The sequence below is a fragment of the Canis lupus genome, chromosome 19, assembly GCF_048164855.1.
Source record: "Canis lupus baileyi chromosome 19, mCanLup2.hap1, whole genome shotgun sequence".
Taxonomy (NCBI): domain Eukaryota; kingdom Metazoa; phylum Chordata; class Mammalia; order Carnivora; family Canidae; genus Canis; species Canis lupus.
Genome location: NC_132856.1, coordinates 48,436,210 through 48,461,816, shown reverse-complemented (window position 1 = coordinate 48,461,816; position 25,607 = coordinate 48,436,210). Strand labels below are relative to the sequence as shown.

At 49.2% G+C, this 25,607-nt stretch overlaps 1 protein-coding gene across 2 annotated transcripts; it reads right to left on the bottom strand.

The window, feature by feature from the left end:
* Positions 1-8,571: 8,571 nt before the first annotated feature.
* On the bottom strand, positions 8,572-25,417 carry AKAP8 (A-kinase anchoring protein 8). Of its 2 annotated transcripts, none has more exons than XM_072786936.1 (14): positions 25,302-25,417; positions 22,830-22,868; positions 21,302-21,334; positions 20,545-20,821; positions 19,585-20,080; positions 18,949-19,078; positions 18,670-18,716; positions 17,513-17,546; positions 15,487-15,574; positions 13,031-13,172; positions 12,688-12,781; positions 12,110-12,240; positions 10,902-10,997; positions 8,572-9,313 (listed from the first exon to the last, which is right to left on the bottom strand). In XM_072786936.1, exons 1-14 carry the CDS (start codon positions 25,318-25,320, stop codon positions 8,843-8,845), a joined length of 2,097 nt encoding a protein of 698 aa, XP_072643037.1. In that variant the 5' UTR covers positions 25,321-25,417; the 3' UTR covers positions 8,572-8,842. The 2 variants fall into 2 exon arrangements, with proteins under 2 accessions (XP_072643037.1, XP_072643038.1); XM_072786937.1 differs by lacking the exon at positions 25,302-25,417 and adding an exon at positions 23,896-24,296.
* Positions 25,418-25,607: the final 190 nt, after the last annotated feature.

The following is a 25,607-nucleotide window of genomic DNA, read 5'->3' as shown; positions in this document are numbered from 1 at the left end:
GACATTTAACAGACTAAGGCACCAGGTGCTCCTGTGTTAACATTTTTAAAGGAAAGAATGAATGACATCTATAAAGAAAACTGGGGGCAGCCTGGGTGGCTCAGCGGTTTAGCACCTGCCTTCAGCCCAGGGCCTGATCCTGGAGTCCTGGGATCGAGTCCCACGTTGGGCTCCCTGCATGGAGCCTGCTTCTGCTTCTCCCTCTGCCTGTGTCTCTGCCTCTCTCTCTGTGTCTCTCATGAATAAATAAAATCTTAAAAAAAAAAAAAAAAAAAAGACAGGTATTCTAAAGCTTAGAGGCTGCTAAAAGTGTTGCTGGTCAAATTTTGATCATCAGCCCCTGACAGTTCCAAGAGTTCAAGGTCTTGTAGAATCATGGCATCAGAATGAGTGGCAGCGAGCCAAGTGAGGCTGCTCCAGCTGCTAAAAACACTGTCTTTGATATTTGCTGAGTAAGGAAGTTTTCTTGCCTTGACCAATTTTCACCATAGTTGAAAACAGGCTATTGTGGGGGAAAGATGCCTGATAAAATTTATTTTAGCAGGGGCTCCATGGGTAGGCCTGTTGTTTTTCTTTTAAGATTATTTATTCATTCGTTCATTCTGAAGAGACAGAGACAGAGAGGTGGAGACATAGGCAGATGGAGAAGCAGGCTCCTCAAGGGGAGCCCCATATGGGACTTGATCCCGGAACTCTGGGACCACACCCTGAGCCGAAGGCAAACGCTCAACTACTGAGCCACCCAGGTGTCCCTGAGTAGGCCTGTTTTAAAGCTTTGTATGAGAGCAGCCCGGGTGGCTCAGTGGTTTAGTGCCGCCTTCAGCCCAGCGCCTATTCCTGGAGACCTGGGATTGAGTCCCATGTTGGGCTCCCTGTATGGAGCCTGCTTCTCCCGCCACCTGTGTCTCTGCCTCTCTGTGTCTCTCATTAATAAATAAAATCTTTTTTTTTTTAGTAAATAAAATCTTTAAAAAAAATAAAAATAAAGCTTTGTATGAATAACCTCAGCAGTGTAAGTACATGTCAGAACTGAAAGCCTACATCTCTTTTGTTCCTTTCATCTTCAAGAGAAATGGGCTGATGAAGCAGACACTTGGAATCTAATAGAAGAGCATCTAGGGGCACCTGGGTGGCTCAGTCAATTGGGTGTCTGCCTTCGGCTTGGGTCATGATTACAGGGTCCTGGGTTTGAGCCCTGAGTCAGGTTCCCGCTCAGTGGGGAGCCTGCTTCTCCCTCTCCCACTGGAGCTCTCTCTCTCTCACTCATTCTCTCTCAAATAAAAAAAATCTTAAAAAAAAAAAATCTTTGGGACACCTGGGTGGCTCAGTCAGTTAAGCGTCTGTCTTAAGCTCAGGTTATGATCCCAGGGTCCTGGGATCAAGCCCCATGTTGAGATCCTTGCAGTGGGGAGTCTGCTTCTCCCTCTCCTGCTGTGCTTCCCGCTGATTGTGCTCATGTTCTCTGTCTCTGTCTCTGTCTCTGTCTCTCTGTCAATGAATGAATGAAATCTAAAAAAAAAAAAAAAAAAAAAAAGGCACCTATATCTAGAATTGTATTATGTGATAGGCAATTTTCAAAGATGGCCCCCAGTGATTCTCCACCTTGTGATAGTCACACCCTTTTGTGATCTCTTTTTGAGAGTGGACTAGACCTAGCGATTTGCTGGTAATGAAGAGATTCTGTCAAAAGTGGTGGAATGTCACTTTCATGATCAGGTTACAGAAGACTGACTTTCATCTAGCTGGACTCTCTTTTGCCTTTTCAGCTTGCACACTTTTAAGATTTTATTTATTTATTCGAGAGAGAAAGAGAGAGAGAGAGGCAGAGACACAGGCAGAGGGAGAAGTAGGCTCCATGCAGGGAGCCCGATGTGGGACTTGATCCCAGGTCTCCAGGATCATGGCCCAGGGTGAAGGCGGTGCTAAACCGCTGAGCCACCTGGGCTGCCCTCAGCTTGCACACTTTGATGAAGCGCTGTCAGGTATGAGAGGCCCATGTGACAAGGGGCTGAAAGTGACTTCTGGTCAATAGCAAGGAGCCAAAACCCTCAGTCCAATGGCTACAAAGAACTTAGTTCTGCTAACCACCACATGGGCAACATTGAAAAGATATCCTTCCATAGTCAAGCCTTCACATGAGACCACAGCCTTGGCCAACAGTTTGCAGCCCTATAATTACAACTAAGGACTCAGCTAAGCCACACCAAGATTCCTAACCACCAGAAATTGTGAAATAATAAACATTTAATTTTAAGCCACTAACTTTTGGAGCAATTAGTTATGCAGCAATAGATAACTCATACATCCTGGGACCAAATCTCCTCTTTCCTTAGGAAAGACACACTTCAGCCTTAGCAGGATTGATAAATGTTGGCAAGAAAATTCTTCCTTCTCCCAGAGTATTCCCTTAGCTTCATCTGGTTTTGCCATTGTTGAGCAAGTGTATTTCAAACATGGGAAAATTGTTGTAGTTTTACCTCATTTGAGACAACCAATATTGTCATTCTCATTGTCCTCCAATGAGAAGAAATTAGAGATTTATTGTCTCTCTAAGGAAGCTACATTTTTTCTTGTGGGGACCATTGTAGTAGACACTTGATTCTGAAATTAACCTAAAGTTAGTCTTTGACCCTTGGGGGTTGTCTAAAGGGGAATTCTCTTAGAGATAATTTTGTGGCAGCACATAAAGGGAACTTTGTGATGCATATGTGATCTCCCTATCTTCGCTATTTAGTGAAATGCTCCCAAATCTTTTTTTTTTTTTTTTTAAAGATTCTGTTTATTTATTCATGAGAGACAGAGAGGGAGAAAGGCCGAGACACAGGCAGAGGGAGAAGCAGGCTCCATGCAGGGAGCCCGACATGGGACTCAATCCCCGTCTCCAGAATCACGCCCTGGGCCGAAGGTGGCGCCAAACCACTGAGCCTCCCCAGCTGCCCCAGCTCCCAAATCTTTGTAGTCATTGGAGAAGCTAAAATTCCTGAGCATTTCCCATGAGGCAGGTTGAGGATTTGTTCTCATGGATATCTATGGGGAGGTTACTGAACAAAATCTTTTTTTTGGGGGGGGGGGAGAATATAATTTCAATTTAATTAATTAATTAATTTATGATAGTCACACAGAGAGAGAGAGAGAGAGGCAGAGACACAGGCAGAGGGAGAAGCAGGCTCCATGCACCGGGAGCCCGATGTGGGACTCAATCCCGGGTCGCCAGGATCGCGCCCTGGGCCAAAGGCAGGCGCCAAACCGCTGCGCCACCCAGGGATCCCTGAACAAAATCTTGATATGTGCACCCAGAATCCTGAGACAAGCAGGCACTAAGTACCCATCTTGTTGACCTGTGACTCATAAACGTAGATCCTGGGACACCTGAGAGGGGCAGTAGGAAAGAGAATCCCAAGCAGGCTCCAAGCCCAGTGCAGAGCCCAACATGGGGCTCAATCCCATGACCCTAAGATCATGATCTGAGCCAAAGTCAAGAGTTGGACTCTTAACCAACTGAGCCACTTAAGTGCCTCAAGAAGCAGTATATTTCTATATACTAGCAATGAAAAAATCCAAAAATGAAATTAAGAAAACCACTCCAGGGGCACCTGGGTGGCCTAGTCAGTTAAGTATCTGCCTTTGGCTCAGGTCATGATCCCAGGGTCCTGGGCTTGAGCCCCGCATCAGGCTCCCTGCTCAGCAGGGAGTCTGCTTCTCCCTCTCCCTCTGTGCACTTGCACTCTCTCTCTCAAGTAAATAAAATCTTTTAAAAAGAAAGAAAGAAAACCACCCCATTTACAATAGCATCAAAGAATAAAATACTTAGGAATAAATTTAACCAAAGAAAGATAGAAGTTATACACTGCAAAACACTACTTCCAGAAATTAAAGTAGACCTAAATAAGTGGAAAGATGTTAATATTCATGAATTGGAAGTGTAAAGTGTAAAGATTAAGAGTGTAAAGATGGCAATATTCCCCAAATTGATTTATAGATTTAAAGTAATTCTACCAGAATACCAGCTGGCTTCTTTGTAGAAATTGATAAACTGACTCTTAAATTAATACTCAAGGGAAATATAAATAAATAAATAAATAAATAAATAAATAAATAAATAAATAAAAAAAAACTCAAGGGACCCAGAATAACCAAAAGAACCTTGAAAAAGACAAAAAAAGTTGGAGGATTAACAGTTCCTGATTCCAAATCATTATACAAAGCTCCAGTGTGATACTGACATAAGGATAGATATATGGGAATAATAGAATCAAATTGAGTGTCCAGAAATAAACCCACATAGCTATAGTCAACTGAACTTAGACAACGGTGCCAAGACCATTCAGTGGAAAGAACAGCCTGGGTTTTTTTTGTTTTTTGTTTTTTGTTTTAGATTTTATTTGAGAGAGTGAGCAAGCAAGAGAGAGCATGAGCAGGGTGAAGGGCAGAAGGAGAAACACACTCTCCACTGAGCAGGGAAGCCTGATGCAGGGCTCCATCCGAGGACTCTGGAATCGTGACCTGAATCTAAGGCTGATGCCTAACTGAGCCACCCAGACACCCCAAGAACAGCCTCTTTAACAAATGGTGCTGGGACACCCAGATATTCACATGGAATATGATGAAGTTGGACCCTTACATCACACTGTGCACAAGTATTAGGACAAAATGGATCGTAGACCTAAATGCAACAGCTAAAACCATAAAACTCTCAGAAGAAAATGTAGGGGTACATTCTAGTGGCCTTAGATTTGGCCATGATTTCTTCCATATGATGCCAAAACTACAAGCAAAGCAACAAAAAATAATTGGACTTGATCAGAAACAAAACAATTTTTGCATCAAAGGGCACTACTAAGAGAATGAAGAGTCCAGAATGTAAAAAAAAAAAAATACATATATATATATATCTGTAAATCATACCTGCTAGGTGTCTATATGCAGAATATATCAACGACTCTTACAACTTAACAAAAGGGCAACTCAACTTAAAAGTAGGCAAAGAGGGGCACCTGGGTGGCTCAGTTGGTTAAGCGTCCAACTCTTTTTTTTTTTTTTTAAGCGTCCAACTCTTGATTTTGGCTCAGGTCACGATCTCAGTGTCATGGGATTGAACCTGCATCAAGCTTCTATGCTGGGTGTGGAGCCTGCTTGGGATTCTCTTTCTCCTTCTCCCTCTGCCACTACTGCCAAGCCCGTCACTCTCTCTCAAAAAAAAAAAAAAAAAAAAAAGGTGAAGAACTTGAATAGACGTTTCTCCAAATGTAAACAAATGACCAAGTACATGAAGGAATGTCCAACATCATTAGTCATCAGGGAAATACAAATCAAAATGACAATAAGATACCATTTCACATGTACTAGGATGGCTGGAATTAGGGGAAAAAATGAAATATTGGTAAGGATGTGAAGAAACTGGAACTCTTGTATATTTCTGTTGGAAATGTAAAAATGGTGCAGCTACTGTGGAAAAAGATTTGGTGGTTCCTTGAAAAATTAACCATAGAATTACCATATGACATAATGCCACTCCTAGATATATATTCAAAAGAATTAACAACAGGTACTCAGATACTTGTTCAAGAATGTTCCTTTTTTTATTTTTTAAAGATTTTATTTATTATTCATTTTATTTAATTATTTAGATAGATAGATAAAGAGGCAGAGACACAGGCAGAGGGAGAAGCAGGCTCCATGCAGGGAGCCCGAAGCGGGACTCGATCCCAGGTCTCCAGGATCATGCCCAGGGCTGAAGGCAGCGCTAACCCACTAAGCCACCCAGGGATCCCCTCAAGAATGTTCCTAACAGTACTATTCACAATGGTCAAAACATGGAAACTAAGGATGCCTGGGTGGTTTAGCGCCTTTGGCCCAGGGCATGATCCTGGAGACCCAGGGTTGAGCCCCACGTCGGGCGGGCTCCCTGCATGGGGCCTGCTTCTCCCTCTGCCTGTGTCTCTGCCTCTCTCTCTCTCTCATGAATAAATAAATAGAATCTTTAAAAAAAAAAAAAAAAAAAAAAGCATGAGCAGGGTGAGGGGCCAAGGGAGAAGCAGACTCCTTGCTGAGCAGGGAGCTCAATGCCAGAACCCCGGGATCACGACCCCAGCCAAACACAGATGCTTTACAGATTGGACCACCCAGGTGCTGGATTGTCCACTTGAAAATGGTTAATGGAGGGGCACCTGGGTGGCTCAGTCCGTGAAGCATGCATGGGACTCTTGATCTTGGGGTTGTCAGTTTGATCCCTACATTCGGTGTAGATGCTACTTAAAAGTCTTAAAAACATTTAAAAGATAAAATGGTGAATGGCTTATTTTATGTGAATTTTACCTCTGAATCCAATGTTGGGCTCATCAAATCACTTTTTTCAATAGTGCCAAATGTTTACTCATTCAATTCTGATACCCAACCCTGTGAGAGTGGATTGCCCCCTAGCTCACCACGTTGTCTAATTTATCTATATAAATTAAAGTATACCTGCATCAGATAGTGTTTTGAGAAGGGTAGCGGTATGGGGGCTCTAAGTCTGCTTGTTGAAAACCAACCTCATTGGCCTCAGTGTCCTTATAAAAGATAAGTGGCCCAATATATATATTTGTATTTTTAAAGATTTTGACATAGGGGTCCCTGGGTGGCTCAGCAGTTTGGCACCTTTGGCCCAGGGCATGATCCTAGAGACCTGGGATGGAGGCCCCCCTCAGTCTCCCCGCAAGGAGCCTGCTTCTCCCTCTGCCTGTGTCTCGTGAATAAATAAAATCTTAAAAAAAAAAAAAAAAAAAAAGATTTTGACAGAGTATGAGGGGGGAGGGACAGAGGGAGAAGCAGACTCCCCGCTGAGCAGGGAGCCCCACCTGGGACTCCATCTCAGGACCCTGAGGTCATGACCTGAGCTGAAAGCAGACACTTAACTGAGCCACGGAGGCACCCCTAAACCTTTTTAAAGGTGCTCTGTAAAGCTCATGGCCCCTGGTGTCTCACAGATCTGGGTACTTTTTTTAATAAAGACTTTATTCATGAAACAGAGGCAGAGACAGAGGCAGAGGGAGAAGCAGACTCCTCACAGGGAACCCAATGCAGGACTCAATCCCAGGACCCCAGGATCACACTGAGCCAATGGCAGATGCTCAACCACTGAGACACCCAGGTGCCCCCAGATCTGTGGGCTGATTTGGGTTATCTATACATCTTTGCTAGGGGACTCTAAAAGTTACTCTGCCTCTGCAAGTGGGAAGTGACCTGAGTGAGGGACCTTGTTTATTCCCGTCCCTTCTGGGGACAGAAGGGCACCCCTTTGTGCAATCTAAGTAGCTACTCCCATCTTGGGGGAGGGGGGCCTGGTAAGCTCAGTGTAGAAGTAAAACGATTCATGTCCTTTCACACTGGGTGGGAGACGAAGAACCACACTGAAATTGAGATTTAATGGTGGGCCTTGGATCACATTTACAAGAGAAACAGAGCAGTTTCAGTTGTTATCCTTCTTGAGGCCACTGGTGTTCAGTGGCACCAGCTTTTTTGCCTCAAGAGAAGCAGCTTCAAAGAGCACACGCAACCTGTGTCCAAGGCACATCTGTGTAGTAGTGGCGACGAGCGCAGACAATTCAGAGACACCATTTTCTTGCGTACTGAGCAATTTATTTGTTTCTAGTTCTTATATTGACTTTTCATAAATATCCATCTCACATCTCCAATAAAGGCCCTTGAGAGCAGGGCCCATCTCTTACTTTTATTGTGAATTAGCACCTGGGACATAGTAGATGCTCGAGTCTTTTACCATCTAGTAAATTCCCTCTGGCCAATGCTTCCCCAAATGAGACCGTTCAGGGGTTTGCAGGGAAACAGACCCAGCGGTATCATTTCCAAAGGGAAGCATCTTCCACTTCCTTTGATTATATGAAAGTCTAACTGTTGCTTGCTACCCTCTTAACACGTGCTAGCTAGCTTTTCTTTCTCACAGATTCAGAAAACCTCCAAAGGAATAGTATCTATTTGAAATGTATTTATTTCACTATATTCATTTCTTACAGGTAGCGTCTATCTATGGCAATTTAGTTTGTTTTCCATTCATGAGAGTGACACCAAGTTTTCTTTTTAAATACGGTTAAGTAGTAGTAACTGTTTAAAGGGAAACAAAAGCAAAAAACCCTGAAGTAACAGAGGTGGAACAAAAATGAGGTAAAAACGAAAAAAAGAACAAAAACCTCCAAACTAGAAAGGTGATTCAAAGACTAAAGATTGGGAAAATAATGCCCTAGGCAAAATGTCCTCATTCTTGAGGGGCAAGAGGGAGGGCTTCCAAGGGTGCAGGTCTGTTAGATTCAGGAGGCCTTTGAATAGAGTTCACCAATGTGACAGAGCCAACGTCGCAGTAACAAGATCCTGCTACATCTTGGGAGGATCACACACCCATACGCGGTGTGCTACCAAAGCAGGTCAAAAACTGAAGCCAAAGCAAATTCTTAAATCTTAAAAAAACCCTTTATAAAGCAAGATATATCCTAGTATTAAGCTGGTCTCAGGGAAAAAAAAAATAATATAAAGGGCATTCAGCCAGTAGCTGTATTTAACAAGCAAAATATCATCAAAATCTAATGATCCAACTTTTATTATTCCAACTGCAGTGTAGAGACGTCACAGCCACTTGGGGGGAATGTACAACTTCCGCAGCCTTCACACCACGGCAAAAAGCCATACAACTTTAAAGATAAGCCCATGAGGTACACTTTTTTGAAGGAAACGGCTGGGTCTCTTCACCAAGGTTTCCAGCATGTTCCAGTAACACACACCCCAGTTCTGCTTACAAACAAAAGGAGAAAGAGCAACGCATTATGAAATCCATCCCTTGCCACAGGGAGGTGGGTCATTCCGTGGGAGTGACATCTTTGGGCTCTGCCTCAGTCTGTTCCGCTTTGGTTTCTGTGACCGGCGGGGCAGGAGCTGCGCCCCTCACCGTGCCGTCCACTGCGCCGTCCGTCTCGGCCACCACCTCCTGCTCTTCACCTGCGGCTTCGGTGGTTTCACCTCCAGCCTCTGCGTTGGCGTCGCCCTTCTCTGGAGCTGCGCCACATGGTGTCTCCACTTCCACCAGCTGCTCAGAGTGGGGACTGTGAGTGGCCTCGGCTGTATCCACGGGGCCTTGCCCTTCGGGCGGCGTGTCACTGCCTTCTGGGGCCGGTGCCCCCTCCCCATCTACCGCTCTCACTGCTGCTGTGATGACCTCAGCCAACACCTCTGCGGCCACCTCCTCGGGCGTCTCCTCCTTCTCACCTCCTAAAGTGTCATCTCCTTCGATTTCTGGGTCGACAGCTTCGCTAGTGAAAGGGTCTTCACCCTGGCCAAGAGGAGCAACAGGTCAGTGCAAAGGTGAGACAAGGGGCCCAGGTTGCTGGGAGTCACGGTTTTGACGCTGAGCAGCCAACGGGAGAAACCCTTTCAGCTACGGCAGGTGAGTGCATCCCACAGGTGCTCAGCGCCTTTGAAGTCAGGAAAGGCTTCTCGGAAGAGCCTTACGGCAACCGTTTTTGCATCTTTTCACTTTTATTGTCTTAGTTAGCTAAGGCCTGGAGTACAAATAAAGGGCTGAATCAAGGGCTGTTTTTGTTTTCAGCACTAGTAATTTTGATATTTACAATGGGTTTTTGAAAAATGTACTTTTCCCTCCCCCTTCAAAGACTTTTTAGGATGAAGTATTTACAAATATTTACTACAGCTGCCTACCTCCCCCCCACCCGCCCACTGTTTTTCATTCAAGCACATAATGGTGAAGAAAAGTTAAAAAAGACCTAGGATTTCTTAACCCAATTAAAACAAAAAAGCCTCATAACAAAAGTTATGACTATTTACAATTTTAGCTTCATTTATTTTATTTTTTAAAGATTATTTATGTATTTATTCATGAGAGACAGAGAGAGAGGCAGAGACACAGGCAGAGGGAGAAGCAGGCTCCACGCAGGGAGCCTGACGTGGGACTTGATCCTGGGTCTCCAAGATCAGGCCCTGGGCCGAAAGCAGCACCAAACCACTGAGCCACCCGGGCTACCCAATTTTAGCTTCATTTAAGCACACAGCCCTGGTTACGGTTACAAGGGTGCCCCATTCTGCAGATAAGGAGACTCAGCAACTTGCCCAAGGCCACACAACTACTGAACTCCAGTCAGGACACAGAAGTCAAACTTAAGACTAAAAACTGTCTCTGGCTTAGAAAATATAAACATCACTGGTAGATTAGCAAATAGGTTTTAAAATGCAGTATTTAGGGGGTGCCTGGTTGGCTTAGGGGAACATGCGACTCTTGATCTCAGGTCAGGAGTTCGAGCCCCACATTAGGTGTGGAGATAACTTGAAGAAAAAAATTTTTTTAATAAATAAATTCAATAAACTTAAAACCAAAAACACAGGGATGCCTGGGTGGCTCAGTGGTTGAGTGTCTGCCTTTGGCTCAGAACGTGATCCCGTAGTCCTGGGACTGAGTCCCACATCGGGCTCCCTGCATGGAGCCTGCTACTCTGTCTGCCTATGTCTCTGCCTCTCCATGTCTCATGAATAAATAAATAAAATAAGTCTTTATACACACACACGTCTCTCTCTCCAAACACACTGACCAGGCCTGAATCTTAAATTGGTTGCTCTTTCTGGCTTCTTTCCTGGACAACTATCAGCTAACTTGGATTTTTCTGTGAGCATCTCGGCATCATTGCTCAGTACTTCGAGCATATTCAAGGTTTCTCATGGTGAGCCCGCAACCATGCCCACAAGTAGGGAATCACAGGAAATCCATTGTTGTGGAATTCCCACTCATGATACATTCTTCAAAACAATCCGAACTGCTAAATACTGCACTCTGGATGCAACTCCACACTTGCAGAGTTCATCCTGCATCCCAAAAGCTTTTCCCATCCACTGCACTCCTAAGCACAAACCTTGAGGTATTTTTCCAGCATCTTCACTATGTGTCTGTTGTTCAAAACACTCTTAGCCACATGAAGACTGGTCTTCTTGAACTGTTCAGCAGCCAACTGTAAAGGAAACCAAACATGGACTTTGACACATGGTGTGCGCAGAGGAGCGAGCAAACAAACTGGCCAGGCTGTACCAAGTTGCCCCGGGAGTAGCCCTAGACAAAAAAATGACTACCACCTCTCTTCACCATGGCAGATCCTGTAATGCCAGGGTCCGAGAATGACAGAAAGAAGGCCCTGGAGGGACACCGGAGCTCAGACTATGAAACAGCACAGAGAAGCCTGATAATCTTAAGAGACAGAAGAACAGGCACAACACTGACGTCCGGTACCTTGTGCAGGAGCAAAGCAAGTTCTTTTTTTTTTTTTTAAGCAAGCTTTTTCTTTTTCAGTTCTTTGAGTTCTAATGACTTTACCAGTAAAATCAGCAGCAGAAGTAGGAATGCTGCAACCATTTGGCTGTTTTAGAGCTGAAGCCATTCAAAGGATAATCCCTTGTTTGTACAGTGCTCAGTGGACGAGCTTTCATGAGGTAGGAGATGTGTGGGCAGCACTCAGGACAGGCGGTAAGAGCCTGTGGGCCAGGCATGGCCATGCCCATGCCTTCCATCTGGACTCTGGCCGCTCTAGCCCATGAGCAGCACACCTGAGGTGTTAGAGATCTCGTGTCCCACAAAGCCCAAAACATTTGCGATTTGACCCTCTGTAAGACATCTGCTGATACCCTGAGCTACATACACATTTAGCCACAGGCCCCAACGGCTAGTGAAGGCCCAGTTAGTTCTTGACTCTGGGTCCCCCAGGCCACTGTGCTCTTCTTAACGACCCTCAGCCCCTGCTTCTGAGAAATCCAGTTTGTCAGGAACTGGGAAATTTCCCTGTGTGGTTTATAGGGAACATTTTTTTTTTTTTTTTTTTTATAGGGAACATTTTCAACATTTTTTAAGGAGTTTCAGCTACTACTCTATGTAAAATCAACCCCCCAGCAACACACTGTTTCACATGATACTAGAAACTGGGACACCTCTTACAGCCCGCTGATGAAATCACAGTCGGTGGAACCTGTCAAGAGCCCCTGATCAGCTAACATTCCCCACAAGACACAGAGGGCTCTGAACCTCACTGCCAGAGGCCTGGAAGTGCTGGCCAGGCCTGAGGAGGGGGCTCACCCTGCGGTTGTGATTGTGGTCCACCGAATGCAGGTGCCGTTGGAGGAGCTGATGCTGCGCGGGGATTAGCATGTCACAAGCCAGGCAGTGAGCAGCCTCTATCTTCTTGAAAAAGTGCTCCTGGCCAATCCCTGTAGATACAACCCACGTCTGGTGTGATCCGGGACAGCAGGCAGGTGATGCTCTCCTCCTGCTCCCCAGAAGGGCCCCTATTTTCTCCTGGTAGTCCATGAGGACTAGGTTGGGAGAGAATCTGTGGGGCCATCACCCGCCCTCCAGCATGACTATGTGGATGGAAGCACCTCCACATCTGGGGGTTTTATTCTTCAACTTTTTTCATCCCTCTGGTCATTTCTCTTCAAAAAAAGAGGAAGACACCAGAAAGCTTCATATCAGTCCAATAAGCTGCCAGTAGAGCTGGGACATTCATCAGGCCACACTTACGGGCTTTACATTGTGAAGCAGCCTGGCTGGGGGTCTTCTGTCACATTCTCAGCAGCCCTGTGTTGGGCTGGCTTTGTACCCAGCTGCACGCCTTAGCAGCATGTGGAATAGTGCACCCCAGGATCCTGACTCACCTTTGAAAGGATCTGGTTTGGGCTTCGTGCTTTCCTTCTCCATCAACTCCTGCCGCCGCTTCTCAATTTTCTTATTCCTGTTCACAATATACTCCTAGAGGAGATGGCACCAAATGAAACGAGGACAGGATGCTGTATGCGCCTGACTCTCAGTTCACCCAGGGCAGAACTCATGGGAACTACAATGGCCACAGCGCTTGGCTCTCTCTCTGACCTGGGACTTGTACACTGTTATTGTGGAAAGTCCAGGCCTCTTATTTCCCTCCCCTTTCCCTTCTCTGTAGGGATCGGATTCCTATAGGACCATCAGGAAACACTCTGACAGAGGCTGAGTGTGCTTTACCTGGAGGAACTCCACTGTCTTGTCAGGGAGTTTGGTACTTATAAACCTCAGTGTCTCTTTGTGAAATTTGCTCTGTAGATGCTTCTGGATTTCTTCATCTTCAAAACTACGAAACTTGCACACAGAACAGGCGAACTGAATCCTGGAGAAGATGAAAAGAGCAATGAGTAGGAATAACCATGGGGATCCTGGGGTGGCTCAGCGGTTTGGCACCCGCCTTTGGCCCAGAGCATGATTCTGGAGACCCGGGATCGAGTCCCACATCGGGCTCCCTGCATGAAGCCTGCTTCTCTCTCTGCCTGTGTCTCTGCCTCTCTCTCATGAATAAATAAATAAAATCTTAAAGGAAAAAAAAAAAAAAAAGGAATAACCAGCTCATCTCTGGTCAGAATGGAAACAAGATAGTAATTTCTGTACCCAGGCTTGATTGTGTGAGGCATCATAGTAACAGTTGCCTCAGGTCTCCCCATTCCAAGAACGGGGGTAAATCTTGCAAGTGTTTCAGGAAAAGGATTCATGCACCCCATCAGTCTTTTTGGCCCAAAGTTCCACAAGAGAACACCCAAAAGTGGAGACTTTCCAAACTGTGGACTACCTAAAAGCCCCCAAACCACTGCTCTGGGGGTGTAGTACCTAACTCCAGTAACTTCTTTATATAGCCACCAGGATAATACAGGGTAACCTCATTTTAATGTGAGGGAGTAATTCCTGAAGGCCTTCCACAGCTTAAAATTCACAAAACCCAAGACCAATTTTCCCATGGGACTCCACATAAAGCCCCATCATATCAAATTCTGTGGCTAAAAACTGACATCTTGGGGTGCCTGGGTGGCTTAATCAGTTAAGCTCTGTCTTTGGCTCAGGTCGTGGTCCTGAGGTCCTGGGATTGAGCCCCACGTTGAGCTCCCTGCTCAGTGGGGGGCCTGTCCCTCCTCTGATGTTGCTCCCCCCCTTGTGCTCTATCAAATAAGTAAATAAAATCTTTTGGGAAAAAACTAAAAAAAAAAAAAACCTGATATCTCTCTGTTGCTTACTTTAAATTAAAAAAAAAAAGATTTACTTATTTATTTATTCATGAGAGAGACACAGAGGCAGAAACACAGGCAGAGGGGAAGCAGGTTCCCTGTAGGGAGCTTGATTCGAGACTCAATCCACTAGGATGATCCAGGATCACACCCTGAGCCAAAGGCAGATGCTCAAAGGGAGCCACCCAGGTGCCCCATGTTGCTTCCTTTCAAAACCTCACAAATGCAATCATGCTGTAAGGCAAGAGAAGAGTAGCCTGCAGAGCCCTACGTCCCCACAGTGAGGCGCCACTTCCCTTGGCTCTGGGCGAACAGCACAGGCCCTGGGGCACTCAGGATTCCTCAGGCACCAACACAAGACTCCTTCCTGCCAGGTCCCAATGCCTGGCTTCTGACCTCTGGAAAAGGCACTAGACGCTTATTTTTGCACATACACCCAACAGAAAAGTGAAAAGAAAGCTCTGGGACCCTATGTGTACCAAAGAAGTGCAGGGTTCATGACTCTTGCTGCATCTTTACCTTCCCTGTGACAATTTCTCCTGGTCTCTTTGAGGACCCTCCATTGCTAGGGTGGAGTCTAAAGATTCCTTCCAGAAAAAAAAAGTCATCTCAGTTCTCCTGGGGCATGAAAATAATCTAATCTAGCCATCGTATATTCATCTGTTTGAAAAACAAGCATTTTGATGACTTTCTGTTTAACATTCGGAAGCACCTACCTTCCAGTTCCTGGCTTTCTTGTCTCTGCTGTTGGTTGTTTTACTAATGTTTCTTTTGCGTTTCTTTGCACAGGGAAAGCACAACCTGATCTGAGCTTTAGGGGCAAGGATTGCCCCTCAAGTCAGAAGGAGAGCCTGTGCATTGAGAAATAGCCACAGGCAGTCAAAGCCAGAGCAACCTAGGGCTCCCATGGTCACCAGTGATTTACATATCTAGTCACCAGCACCTGATCACTGGAAAGGCTGAGAGGCACATGGTGCAGTCACACCAACACCCTTTGCACTTTTGCCATTCTTTTCCATTTAGAGACAAGATTTGTAAGGCAACATCCCTGCATATGTAACTGTCACGGTAACTTCAGAGGTGGTCTGGATTTGGGCAAGACACCCAAAGCACCTTCTTAGAAGCTCTGCTGAACAAAGTTCACCTGTCTGGGGTGACAGATAAGAGCCAGGGACAAGGAAACTCCCCACAGGGGAGCCAGAGAGCCCCCTGCTGGACACATAGGCCTCAGAGACTCAGTGGAAGATCGGAATGCCATCCATCCGTGTTCCCCAAGTTTTGCATCTCTGGATCTGAGCAGGATTTCCAAACAGACTCCAGAGGCCAATCAAACTGGCTGCCCCTGCACTGTCAGGTTAAGGTGGATGAGCTCAGGAGAACCGGGACAACGCTCAGCTTCCAGCCAAGCTCCCACCTCGCTGGCCTCCTCACCTGTCAGCCGCTCGGTCTCGCATTCGGTCTCTCCTCCTTTGCTTTTCTCTTCTCTTCTTTACTTCGTCATCCTCATCGTCTTTCTCTCCTGCAACAGAGAAGTTCCTTCGAGATGCCCTGAGGACCCTGCAGAGGAGCTGAGCAGCAGGGCCTCAATGGCGGCCACAGCTCGGCCACCACACCCTGTACCTGCTGCCACCACACACGGCAGGGCCAGGACAGCCTGAGGCACCGGCACCAACAGTCTGTCCAAGGCTCCCCACAGGGATGGGCCTCTGATGCCGAATCCTTGGGAGTTCCCAGGGAGTCACCTTACCCCCTCCCCATGGCCTGATACAGCTGGGATGGCCAGGGAGCTGGCCCGCCCATCCCACTCACACCGTGGCCCACCTGCCTGTCCTTCCCTATCCTGCTTTTCCAATCCAGTGCCCTACCACTGGGTCTTCTCCCAAAGTCACTTAAGGAGAGAGAGAAGCATTTCTTCCCAGATAAAAGAGGCAGCAGCTGGAAGGCCTCAGAAAATAAAGCAAGCCACTCTACCGCCCTCCGTCCCACCTCTAGGTGGACCATGACGACAGTTCCGTCAGCCTCCTCTGAACTAGGGCCTCAGCAGGTCTGACAGTCCTTGCTGGCCCAAACTATCTTCCACTCACAAAAACCGTCCATCTAGGGCTTTCCCAGGGCTATGAGGGAAGCAGTCCTAGAAACAAAAGTGGGAAGAGACCAACTGGTCCTCCGTCGTCCCCAGGGCCAGCGCAGGAGCTCCTCCGAGAGCTGTGCAGCCCAGCGTCCCAGCGTGAGGCCAGGCCAGGCCATGGCGGCTCAGGGCCAGGGCCAGACACTGAGGAAAGGTTGGATAAGCATCTGAACTGTAACCCCTACCCCTGATGCCAGTCACGAGACTGTCCCACGAAGATGGCGACCGGCGTGCGCTGCTCAGAAGCCTCTCAAAAGGGCGTGTGGGGTTTTTGGCAAGAGGTCACTGCCTGAAACTATTACTGCTGTTTAATAGCAAAGTCATCCCGGGTAGGCAGCAGGACCTGTGCGCAATAAACATGTCACCTTTGCTTTAGCATTTGCCCTGCTGCACGAGCTGCTAAATGCTCTGCGTGGTCCCAAGCTACAGGCATAACTGCTTTAGTAAATGAGGTGAGAGGGCCTCAGTGGGTTGGCTCAGCCTAAACACATAGGAGAAGGAGTATCTAAGCTAGGGGCCTGCAAGTTTATGGGAGCCGAGCCACAAAGGAGCCAGCGTGTGATTCTTGGGGAAAACCAGCTATGGGCAGACCCATGGAAACAGGAAAAGAAACAAATGGCTTGTGGGTAAGTTCAAGGCCACGCTGTCTCAGGCTGCTTCTCTATGTTCCCCCCAACAAGGTTTAACTTTGCTCTGCTCTTGCCGCTTACTTTGGGCTCTTGGGTCCCCTATAAGGGCACTGGTGAGCCCTGCTGAGCAGTGATGGTCTCTGGAGGATCCTGGGCTTGGGTGTACCTGACTGGCCTCCCCTCCCCACAACCAGCTCCCAACCCGGGCATGTGTCTGAACTCTGTCCCACACAGCAGAGAGCGCTGCTGCTGTCAGCATCCCCACCACAGAGGCTGAGGGCACAACCCTGGGCTGGCAACTGAGGAAAGTGTGAAAAGAAGCCCAGGAAAAGACAGTACAGGGACCTGCACTGGCCAGTAAGTAACAGAGAAGATGGGCTAGACTATGCCTCTTCTGTTCTTTCTTGCATTTCTGAGACTCTCCCTTCCCTACCACTGCAAGCTGTTGCAGATACTCAGGAATGAGTTTTCCCTCTCCACAGCCTGCCTCAAGTGAGGCAAACAGACCTGTTTCCAGCAAGTGTTGCTCTAAGCCTCAGGGTGGGCACCATGGCCAAGGCCCAGCCAGTGGCCACAGCCCCTCTTCTGCCCTGAGCCACCAGTCCCTCCATCCAGGCCCCAGGTTTGCTCAGAAGGCCAGCCCGGCTGGGAGCAGGGCACACAGGAAAGCAAGCTCAAAGAGACACCGAGTGATGCCTACCTCTCTGCCTCCCGGGGTCGAAGAATTCATCCTCCTGAAAAAGGGCACACACAAAGTCGGGCTATGAGGTAGAGTTTCCAGAACCCTCCACAACTGACCCAGCACCCTGCCACCACCTGGTCATAATATGTCAGGACAAGTCCCAGGGCGGTGGAAGAGGCTGTGTGTCCTGTCACCGCTCTTGGTTGCCTTCTGAGATTCTGTAATGACCAATGTGCTTTTTTATTAAAGTCACTGGCCCTTTTCCAGTTATTTCTACAGCCAAAGAACCACCCTGGCAAACAAACGCGCACCTGCACAGTTCTGCAGTGGGAGCACCGATGGCCCATTCGTCCGCTCTATGTCAAGAGACTCTGACTGGTGGGATGCCAGTTCCAGCACTCTTTACCGAAAAGGGGCTTTATCAAGTTCCTGGCCATCTGTTCGTATTTATTGATGGTGGTAACAAACCAGGTGTAGATTAAAAAACAATACAACTGAAAATCGAAACACAGTCCTGTTTCTTAGGCATTGGGCTCAAGGTTAAAATAGGTCACCAGCAGAGACAGATTCCCAGAATCAAGATCAAAGCAAGCTCAACAGAGAGTAAGTGAGACTCGCTGATAACAGCTGGAAATTCACTGTATCCTGCCCACCCCAGAGCTGACCATCAGAAGTACTTGGTCGAAGCCTTCATACACCCAGGTCTCCAGGCCGTATCCCAGACACAGGTCAGAACTTACAGGGGCAGCAAGGGCTTACCACCTAGGTGCTTGTGCAGTCATGGCTCAGAGGGCCTTATATGCCTTTCTCCTGAACCTGGTATTAAGGGCTGAGCGACAAGGAGGCAGCTCAGCACCAGCACAAGGCTGGCAGTACCTGAGTCTTCAGCCTGAGCCCACACGGCACACGGCACTCACCACACGTGTGGCCCACACCCATCACTGAGGACGTGAGAGCAGCTGGGGAGAGGGATGGGAATTTCCTTGAGAAGAGAAGGATTGTTACTAGTACAAAACTCTTAGAATCCTAGCTGCAAGTCAGGCTATTAAATACAATCATAAAGTGGTCAAGTCTACCATAGACGCTGTTGCTGCCTCTTTAGAAGAAAGGCTAACGCAAAGGAAAAATCCCACGCTACAGAAACAAAGGAGGGTGACCAGCGAAGATGGACTTACACCCCTGAATTCTTCATCTCCTGACCGGAAGTCAGCAGCTCCATCATCTACCAGACACAAAGAAGAGGGAAAGTCAGCCCCTTGGAGATTGGCCCACTCCGTTTCACCCTCCCCAGCTTGCCATCCAGGGTGACCGTGCTTGTCCTGACTGCAGTGGGGGCTGCAGGAGCGTGGAGGACACGTGCCACCCTCGAGTTCAACACCTGTCCACTGTACACATGGGTAGGCAGAGCACCAAGCACGAAACAGACTCATTTTACGAAACCACCCAGGGCCTACCGTTTTCGGAAAAATCTCCTTCGCTGTCAGCCCGGGCCAATTTGGCATCTGGCTCATCGTAGATCTGCAACTGCTTCCGTTTCCTGCCCATGCCGTCTGGGCCGCAGCGGTCAAACCCTCTCCGCCTGGGCTACAGATACAAGCACATCCGATGTACCGCTTACCCGGACCATTAAGATACCCCAGAAAAACGGAGAACAGAGAAGTTGTAAGATCAGAGATCAGAGGCAGAAAAGATCTTTTCAGGAAACAAAGATGATAGAGTCGAGCCCCACCCCCACCCCTACTTTCAGGCCCAATGGAAGAAGTCAAGACACAAAAGGCCATGTGTTATATGATTACATTCGTAAGGAAGGTCTGGGAGAGGAAGCTCTCCAAAGAAGAAAGCAGACTGGCACTTGCCAAGTACAGAGGAGAGGACCAGGACTGGGAAGTACTGCTAGTGACAGCGGTTTGCATCTTTCCTGGTTGACGGCAATGTCGTAAAATTAGATGGTGGTGATGGCTACGCAATTCTGTACGTTTTTACTAAAACCCGAACTGTGCACTTAACAATGGGCAAATCGTACGGGATACAAATTTGTCTCCATAGCGCTGTTGGCAAAGAAGGCAGATTACAACTTCCAGAGGGCTTACCCGATCCCTCATCCGCGTCTGTGACCGGCCACATCCATAGGGTACCGAGTTGTCATAACCGCCGGCCCCCTGCATGCCCATCACACCGAAGTCGGGGGCCATGGACTGGGAGAACAGGGAAGGAGGCGGCCTGCTTGGGGAGGGGCCGCCGAGGCCCCGCCCACCCACATAGTTCAGCTCTGGCCAGGGAGCAGACAGGGGCTCCGAAGAGGCCGAGGGCGGCATGAAAGGGTCGCTGCGCATGAAGGTGCTGGGGTTGCTCCGGTCCTGGAAGCGGCCCTGGCCCTGGCCCTGGCCCCGGCCCCGCATGAAGCCATCAAGGGAGCCCCGCTCACGGGCTGGGTCCCGGCAGTCGCCATACTGACTGCTAAAGCCACCATTTCGGTCAGGCATGGGGTCAAAGTCATAATCGTAGCTATAGCTGGGACGATAGGGATGGTGCTCCGGGAGGCAAGACCTGGAGTCATAGGACTCGTACGACTGGAAGCGGAAGGAGCTGCAAAGGAAGCAGAACCGTCACTACACTCTAGGCACAAGCCCAAGCCTCCTGCAAAGCTGGCTTCCCAACATTCAGAACAGCACTCCACACTGCCACACAGCCCTCCTAAATAGTCCGAAGGCAAAACAGAAAAATAACCCCCCTGAACATTGTTGATGAGGTACACAGAGCCCTTGACCACAAAAATGAGAGTCTACAGGTACCTGAAGCAGAAATAAGGAGCCTAGCACACTAGCTAGTTTAGCCAACAGTCATACCTTAAGCCCAATCACTCGGGACTCCAACTAGTCCTATCACAATGACTGCCCCAATAACTGCCCGACTCAACTACTCTGCACTCAGGAGGGAGTTGGGGAAAAGCCCTCCCTGGAAGAGGGGGTGCCCACTGCCACCTGCACAAAGCTGGGGTATGTGTGTGTCTGTGAGAAGATCCCCAGGGAAGGGTTCGGATCCATAATCACCTCTCCCGGTCCTGCATGCCCTCCCCACCGCCGCTGCTCCCGCCCCTGCCTCCTTCCTTGGACATCATGTCCAAACGCTGGTTGATCTTGGCAATGAGAGAGTCAGAATTGTCGGTGCATGGTTCTGGGCCATAAGAAGCCATGTGGACGGCAGGGCCCCCAGCTCCCAGGCTATCGCTGGCCTTGGTGGTCTCCCATGAGGCTGGGCCATAGCTGTAGGACGCTCCTGTGGTGACGCTGGTATTCTGGGCTCCATAGTAATTGTAGTTTTCGTAACCTGCCATAGGAAAAAAGAGCCAATAAGATATCAGCAGCCACAAGGTAAGTCTGGGAACAAAGCAGACACGTCTGGGGAGAAGCACCCCACTACTCATATGAAGGAAGAGCATCAAGGAACCATGCTGTCATCACCCCACACTGTTCACATCACCTGCCAAAAGGCAGGAAGAGAAGGGCAGGGGCACAGCCTCAGCAATGAGTGGTGGGTTTTCTGTGCCAGATCCAAATCTTGTTCCCCATCCAAAGCCAGAGGTGGCTGAGAGCCCACAGGTGGCAGGTGGAGCTGCTGCTTCCAGAATACAACCACAACCCCCAGCCTCCAGGAAGTTCTTGAGGATGCCCAGACCTGCCAAGCCTTCAGGAGAGCTATGAGCACAGCTAGAATGGGAGATGGGGATGGGAGGTCCCTGTATCCCAAACCTTCTGTACAGCTGACCCGAGGCTTTCTTGCCCACCCACAGACACCCAGAGGGCCTACCTTGCCAGCTGGCCACACCAGTTCCATAGGCACCTTAGGGAAACAAAACACACAAGAGCTTTGCATACTGAGTGAAAGTACCTGAAACAGCCTATGACAATTGTCACCTCATTCTACTATCCACAGGTCCAGGGCTGTTGTGGGATGCACCCCTGGTTGTCCATTAAGGCCAGGAATGGCTGAGACCCACTAGCTGTAAAACTCATTTCCTAAAGAGCACTCAGCTAAGCATAACCAAGACTTCTCTTGTAGGCAAGCCTGATCTCCCCCAACACGACAAGCAGAAAGGATGCTGCAGCGTTCCCAGGAAACGGCCGGTGAGGGCCACCAGCCAAGAGGCCAGATCCCCTGGCAGAGCCCTTCAAAAGTGCCAGTTCTTACCAGTAGCTGGAGTCTGGGCACCACTAAAACAGACCATGCATCAGTGGAAAATCATGTCCCTAACTCAACTGAGCAAAGGGACATTATGTCCCTTTATGTACCTTATGTACCTTAGTGACATGGAGGGCCTCCTCCTGGAAAACTTAAGTGACGGGTGAAAAAGTGACTCCACCACCCCTAATGGTGCTAGTGGCAAGTTCCCAGCTCAGAAAACAAAGACAGCCCTCATCCCATCCCCTGGAATAAATGCTGGCAAAAAGCAGAAAAGCCTCACCACTGGGGAGAGGACATTTTGGTCCTTCAAACATACCGATCATCGTGATCTAGATTCCAGAGCAGGGCCGGCAAATAGGCCCCCATGCCAAATCTAGCCCACTGCCTGTTTCTGTATGGCCGGCAAGCTAAAAAAAATGGTTTTTTACTTTTTTAAATGGTTGGGGGCAGGGGGATCAAAAGAATATTTCATGACATGGATTTTGAAAGGAAACGCATCATTCATATATCAGAACTCACAACTGTGCAACCAGTGATGACTAACTCTGGATTATAATTAACAACAATGGGGACGCCTGGGTGGTTCAGTGGTTGAGTGGCTGCCTTTGGCTCAGGGTGTGATCCTGGGTTCCTGGGATCAAGTCCCACATCAGGCTCTGCATGGAGCCTGCTTCTCCCTCTGCCTGTGTCTCTGCCTTTCTCTCGTGTCTCTCATAAATAAATAAAATCTTAAAAAAAAAAAAAAAAAAGACAACATATCGACACTGACTTGCTACTGACAATAAATGTACTGAGGCAAGATGTTAATAATAAGAAAAAACTTTTATTATATCCTTGGTTATTTACTTAGAATAACCAAAATTCCTAAAATAAAAGCTGTCACATACAAAAATTATATTGTATGCAAATTTCAGGGTCCTTAAATAATATTACTGCCACACCTTCACACCCATTTTTTCATAAACATCTGTAACTTGCACTGCAGGGGAGCCAGTCAGAAAGCCCCCCAAAGCCAGAAAAAAAGTACTGTGTAGTCCTTTACAGAAAAGGTCTCTGGATCCATGGGCTAGCCCCAGTCCTCCCGTCAGCCCCCCACCAGGTTACAATCATGCTAGTGTTGGGATGCAATCCATGCCTCCCCGTAAGGTCTTACCTTGGGTGTTGGTGGGTCCAGCACTCCATGCCCCATAGCCTGTAAAGAGAAGACCTGTGAGTTAGGATCCTACTTGTCACGCCAGACAACGGGTGCTTCTGAGGTGCTCTGAGAAGCCTAAAGTGCTTGCCTTGAAGAAGAGTTTGGTGCCAGCCTCATAGGAAGAGGGCATAACCACAGTACTGTCCCTCTAAAAGTCCTCCACAGCTAGTTGATTGCATTACCACATTCCACCTATCTGTCTGAGGTCAAAGCAGAAAAGAGTTGGGGGGAATAGGCTTTGGTGCCTGCTCTGCTGGTAGCCGGATGAGGAACCTCGGCCAAAGCCTCAATCTGCAACTCAGGAGGACACAGGACAAGCTGACAGCTAGCCCAGTAGTAAGACACAGTTGTGCCTCCACCCCCCGTTTGGCTCACCTAGCAGCCATAAGTCCCCTGTAACCAAGAACAAAGTTCAGAATTTGGAAACAACAGTGCCTCTCTAGGCCTCACTTCTCTGTGACTTTGGACCATCCAATGCTCCCCTGGGCCTTCAAGTCCCAGGGCTTCAGCCTGGCCTAACATATTGGGGCTGCACTCCTCTCTGTGGTGGTTCCTCTTGCCTCTGAGGACTCCCATGTCGTCCCTCTTCACTTCTGTGTCCCTGGAACCTCAAACAGAGCTGGGCATAGGTAGCTATCCATAACTGTCGATGATCCAACTTTTTGGAACAGGAATACCTCTCTTACTAGAACAACCTGAGCCACTAGCTAAGTGCCTAGTGTGTGCCAACACATGACAGGAACTGAGCACATGCTGGTGTCCCTGAGGGCCATTTAGAGATGGGAGAGCTCAGGCTTAGCCGTTAGGGTACTTGAAATTTGCTGAAATTTGCCCTCTGCAGGCTAGTCTCCCCATGCTACACGACATGTGTACGACAGGAAGAGCAGTGACAAGTAACCAAAGACGCGTGACCAACTACGAGGCACTGGTCTGAGCAAGCGTTGGCTAATCACGTAAGCTCATAACACCTCTTCAGATGGGTAACGTTTACCCTTTTGTACCCAGAGGCTCAAGAAGCTGTCACCTGCCCATGATCATAGAGCTGGAGAATGGAAGAACCGGGATGTGCCCTCAGATCAGATCTACATGCCTCCTACAGCCGGAGAACAACCGTCAAGGTTCAGCAAGTCTTGAGAAGTAACTCTAGGCGGAAAAGCGATTAGGAGGATTCAGGGAGGCCCCACCATTTAAACTGAGCCTGAAGGGTTTTGGCAGATCAGAAGTGAGGGGAATAAAACCTCTTCATGCTCAGGGTGTGCAGGGGGCCAGATGACTGGCTGAAAGATCTGGTGGGAAGTCGGCGAAGAATCCTAAGACCCAGCTGAACTGAAAAAAGGCCGAGAAACCTAGGGTTGCTTGGGCAACCCAGGGCCCTGGAGACACCCAAGCACACGGTGCCAGGACCTCTCTTGCAATTCCAGGTGCCGGATCCTAACACTGCCACCTTTCAAGACTGGTGCCTTCTCCAGCCGTTGTAGCAAAATGTTACTGCTTGTTTCTCCAACCTCATATACTCGGAAAAGGACTGCACCCGCTCAAGCCCTGCCCCCCACGTATTCCAAACTTCGACAGTTCCCAGCGGGCAAACTTGGCTTCCAGCACAGAGCAAACGCCTGCTAAGAATCTCAGGTTCCGGACACCGAGCCCAGGTCGCTCGAGAATCTCCCTCCTGCCGCAGGCCCTGAGGCCCAAGTGGGGAAGGGGGCATATTCTCCCTTTCGCAGCCCCCAGCCACCTCCAGGGCACCGCCGCAGCGCACGTCAGGACTCCGACTCTGCACGAAGACGCCCAACACCTGACCCCCGAAGTCCTGGGTCACGCACAGGGCAGGAGCCCGCCGCGACTGACCCCTGCAGCGGCCGCGCTCAGCTCCCCGGCGCTGCATCGCGGGGCTGGCGGGGAGGGACGGCTTCCAGGACCGGCGCGACGGACCACGTGCACCGCGCGGGGCCCCGCCGAGCCCCACAGCCCGGGGACAGGCAGCCCAACTCCCTCGGCCCCAGCCGCGGACCCCGCGCCCCACGAGCTTTCGCCGTGGCTCCGCCCCCGGGCGCCGCCATTTTGTGGCCTTCCAAAGGGGAAGGCGGGCCTCCGGGCGGCGGGGTCCACTGGCCCAGCCTCGCCGCGGCCGAGAGGTAGAAACGGCCGGGACAGCCCGAGGCGCCCCCCGAAGCCCGCCGCAGCGTCTGCCCGCCAAACCCCGCCCGCCTCCCCAAGCCTCGCCGGCCAATCCGCACGCAGCGCCCCGGGAGCGACGGCGCCGAGGTCCAATGAGCAGCGCGCGCGCGCCCCGGCCTCCTCTCCGCTCGGCCGGGTTGGAGTAACCGCGCTCCGCTGTAGGCCTCGGCCTGCAGCCTTGTACGCACCAGCGGCTGCGTCGCCTGAGCAGCGCCTGTCCGCCCCACCCCGCACCGAGGCACCCACACGAACCTCCGTAGCCCTGCTCCATGTCTTCAGCTCGGCCCGCCAGCAGCCCCTTTTTCTAGGCTGCCACAGGACGCATGCGCTCAACACACCTTCCGCCGTCCGCTACTGGAAGACCAGGAGCATACGTCACTCCCCCCGCGCCCCACCATTGGCTGGCTTTCACTGCGCACCCGCCCCTGTCGCCCCAGCGGGCCTTCCGGTTGCTTGGGCTCAGCTTTTACAGCATCTTGGGAGTTTTGGTCCGATCACGCAGTCTTACTGCGCGCAGGCGCTTCCCTCTTCCTTCCCGCCGCCAGTGCGCAGGCGCAC

What these genes read in the sequence shown, in the direction of transcription:
- AKAP8 (XM_072786936.1), bottom strand. An exon ending in AGGAGATTTTTCCGAAAACG is followed by an intron (nt 18,717 to 18,948) that starts GTAGGCCCTGGG and finishes TGTGTCTGGTAG; the next exon opens with ATGATGGAGCTGCTGACTTC. An exon ending in CAAACCAGATCCTTTCAAAG is followed by an intron (nt 12,241 to 12,687) that starts GTGAGTCAGGAT and finishes TTGTATCTACAG; the next exon opens with GGATTGGCCAGGAGCACTTT.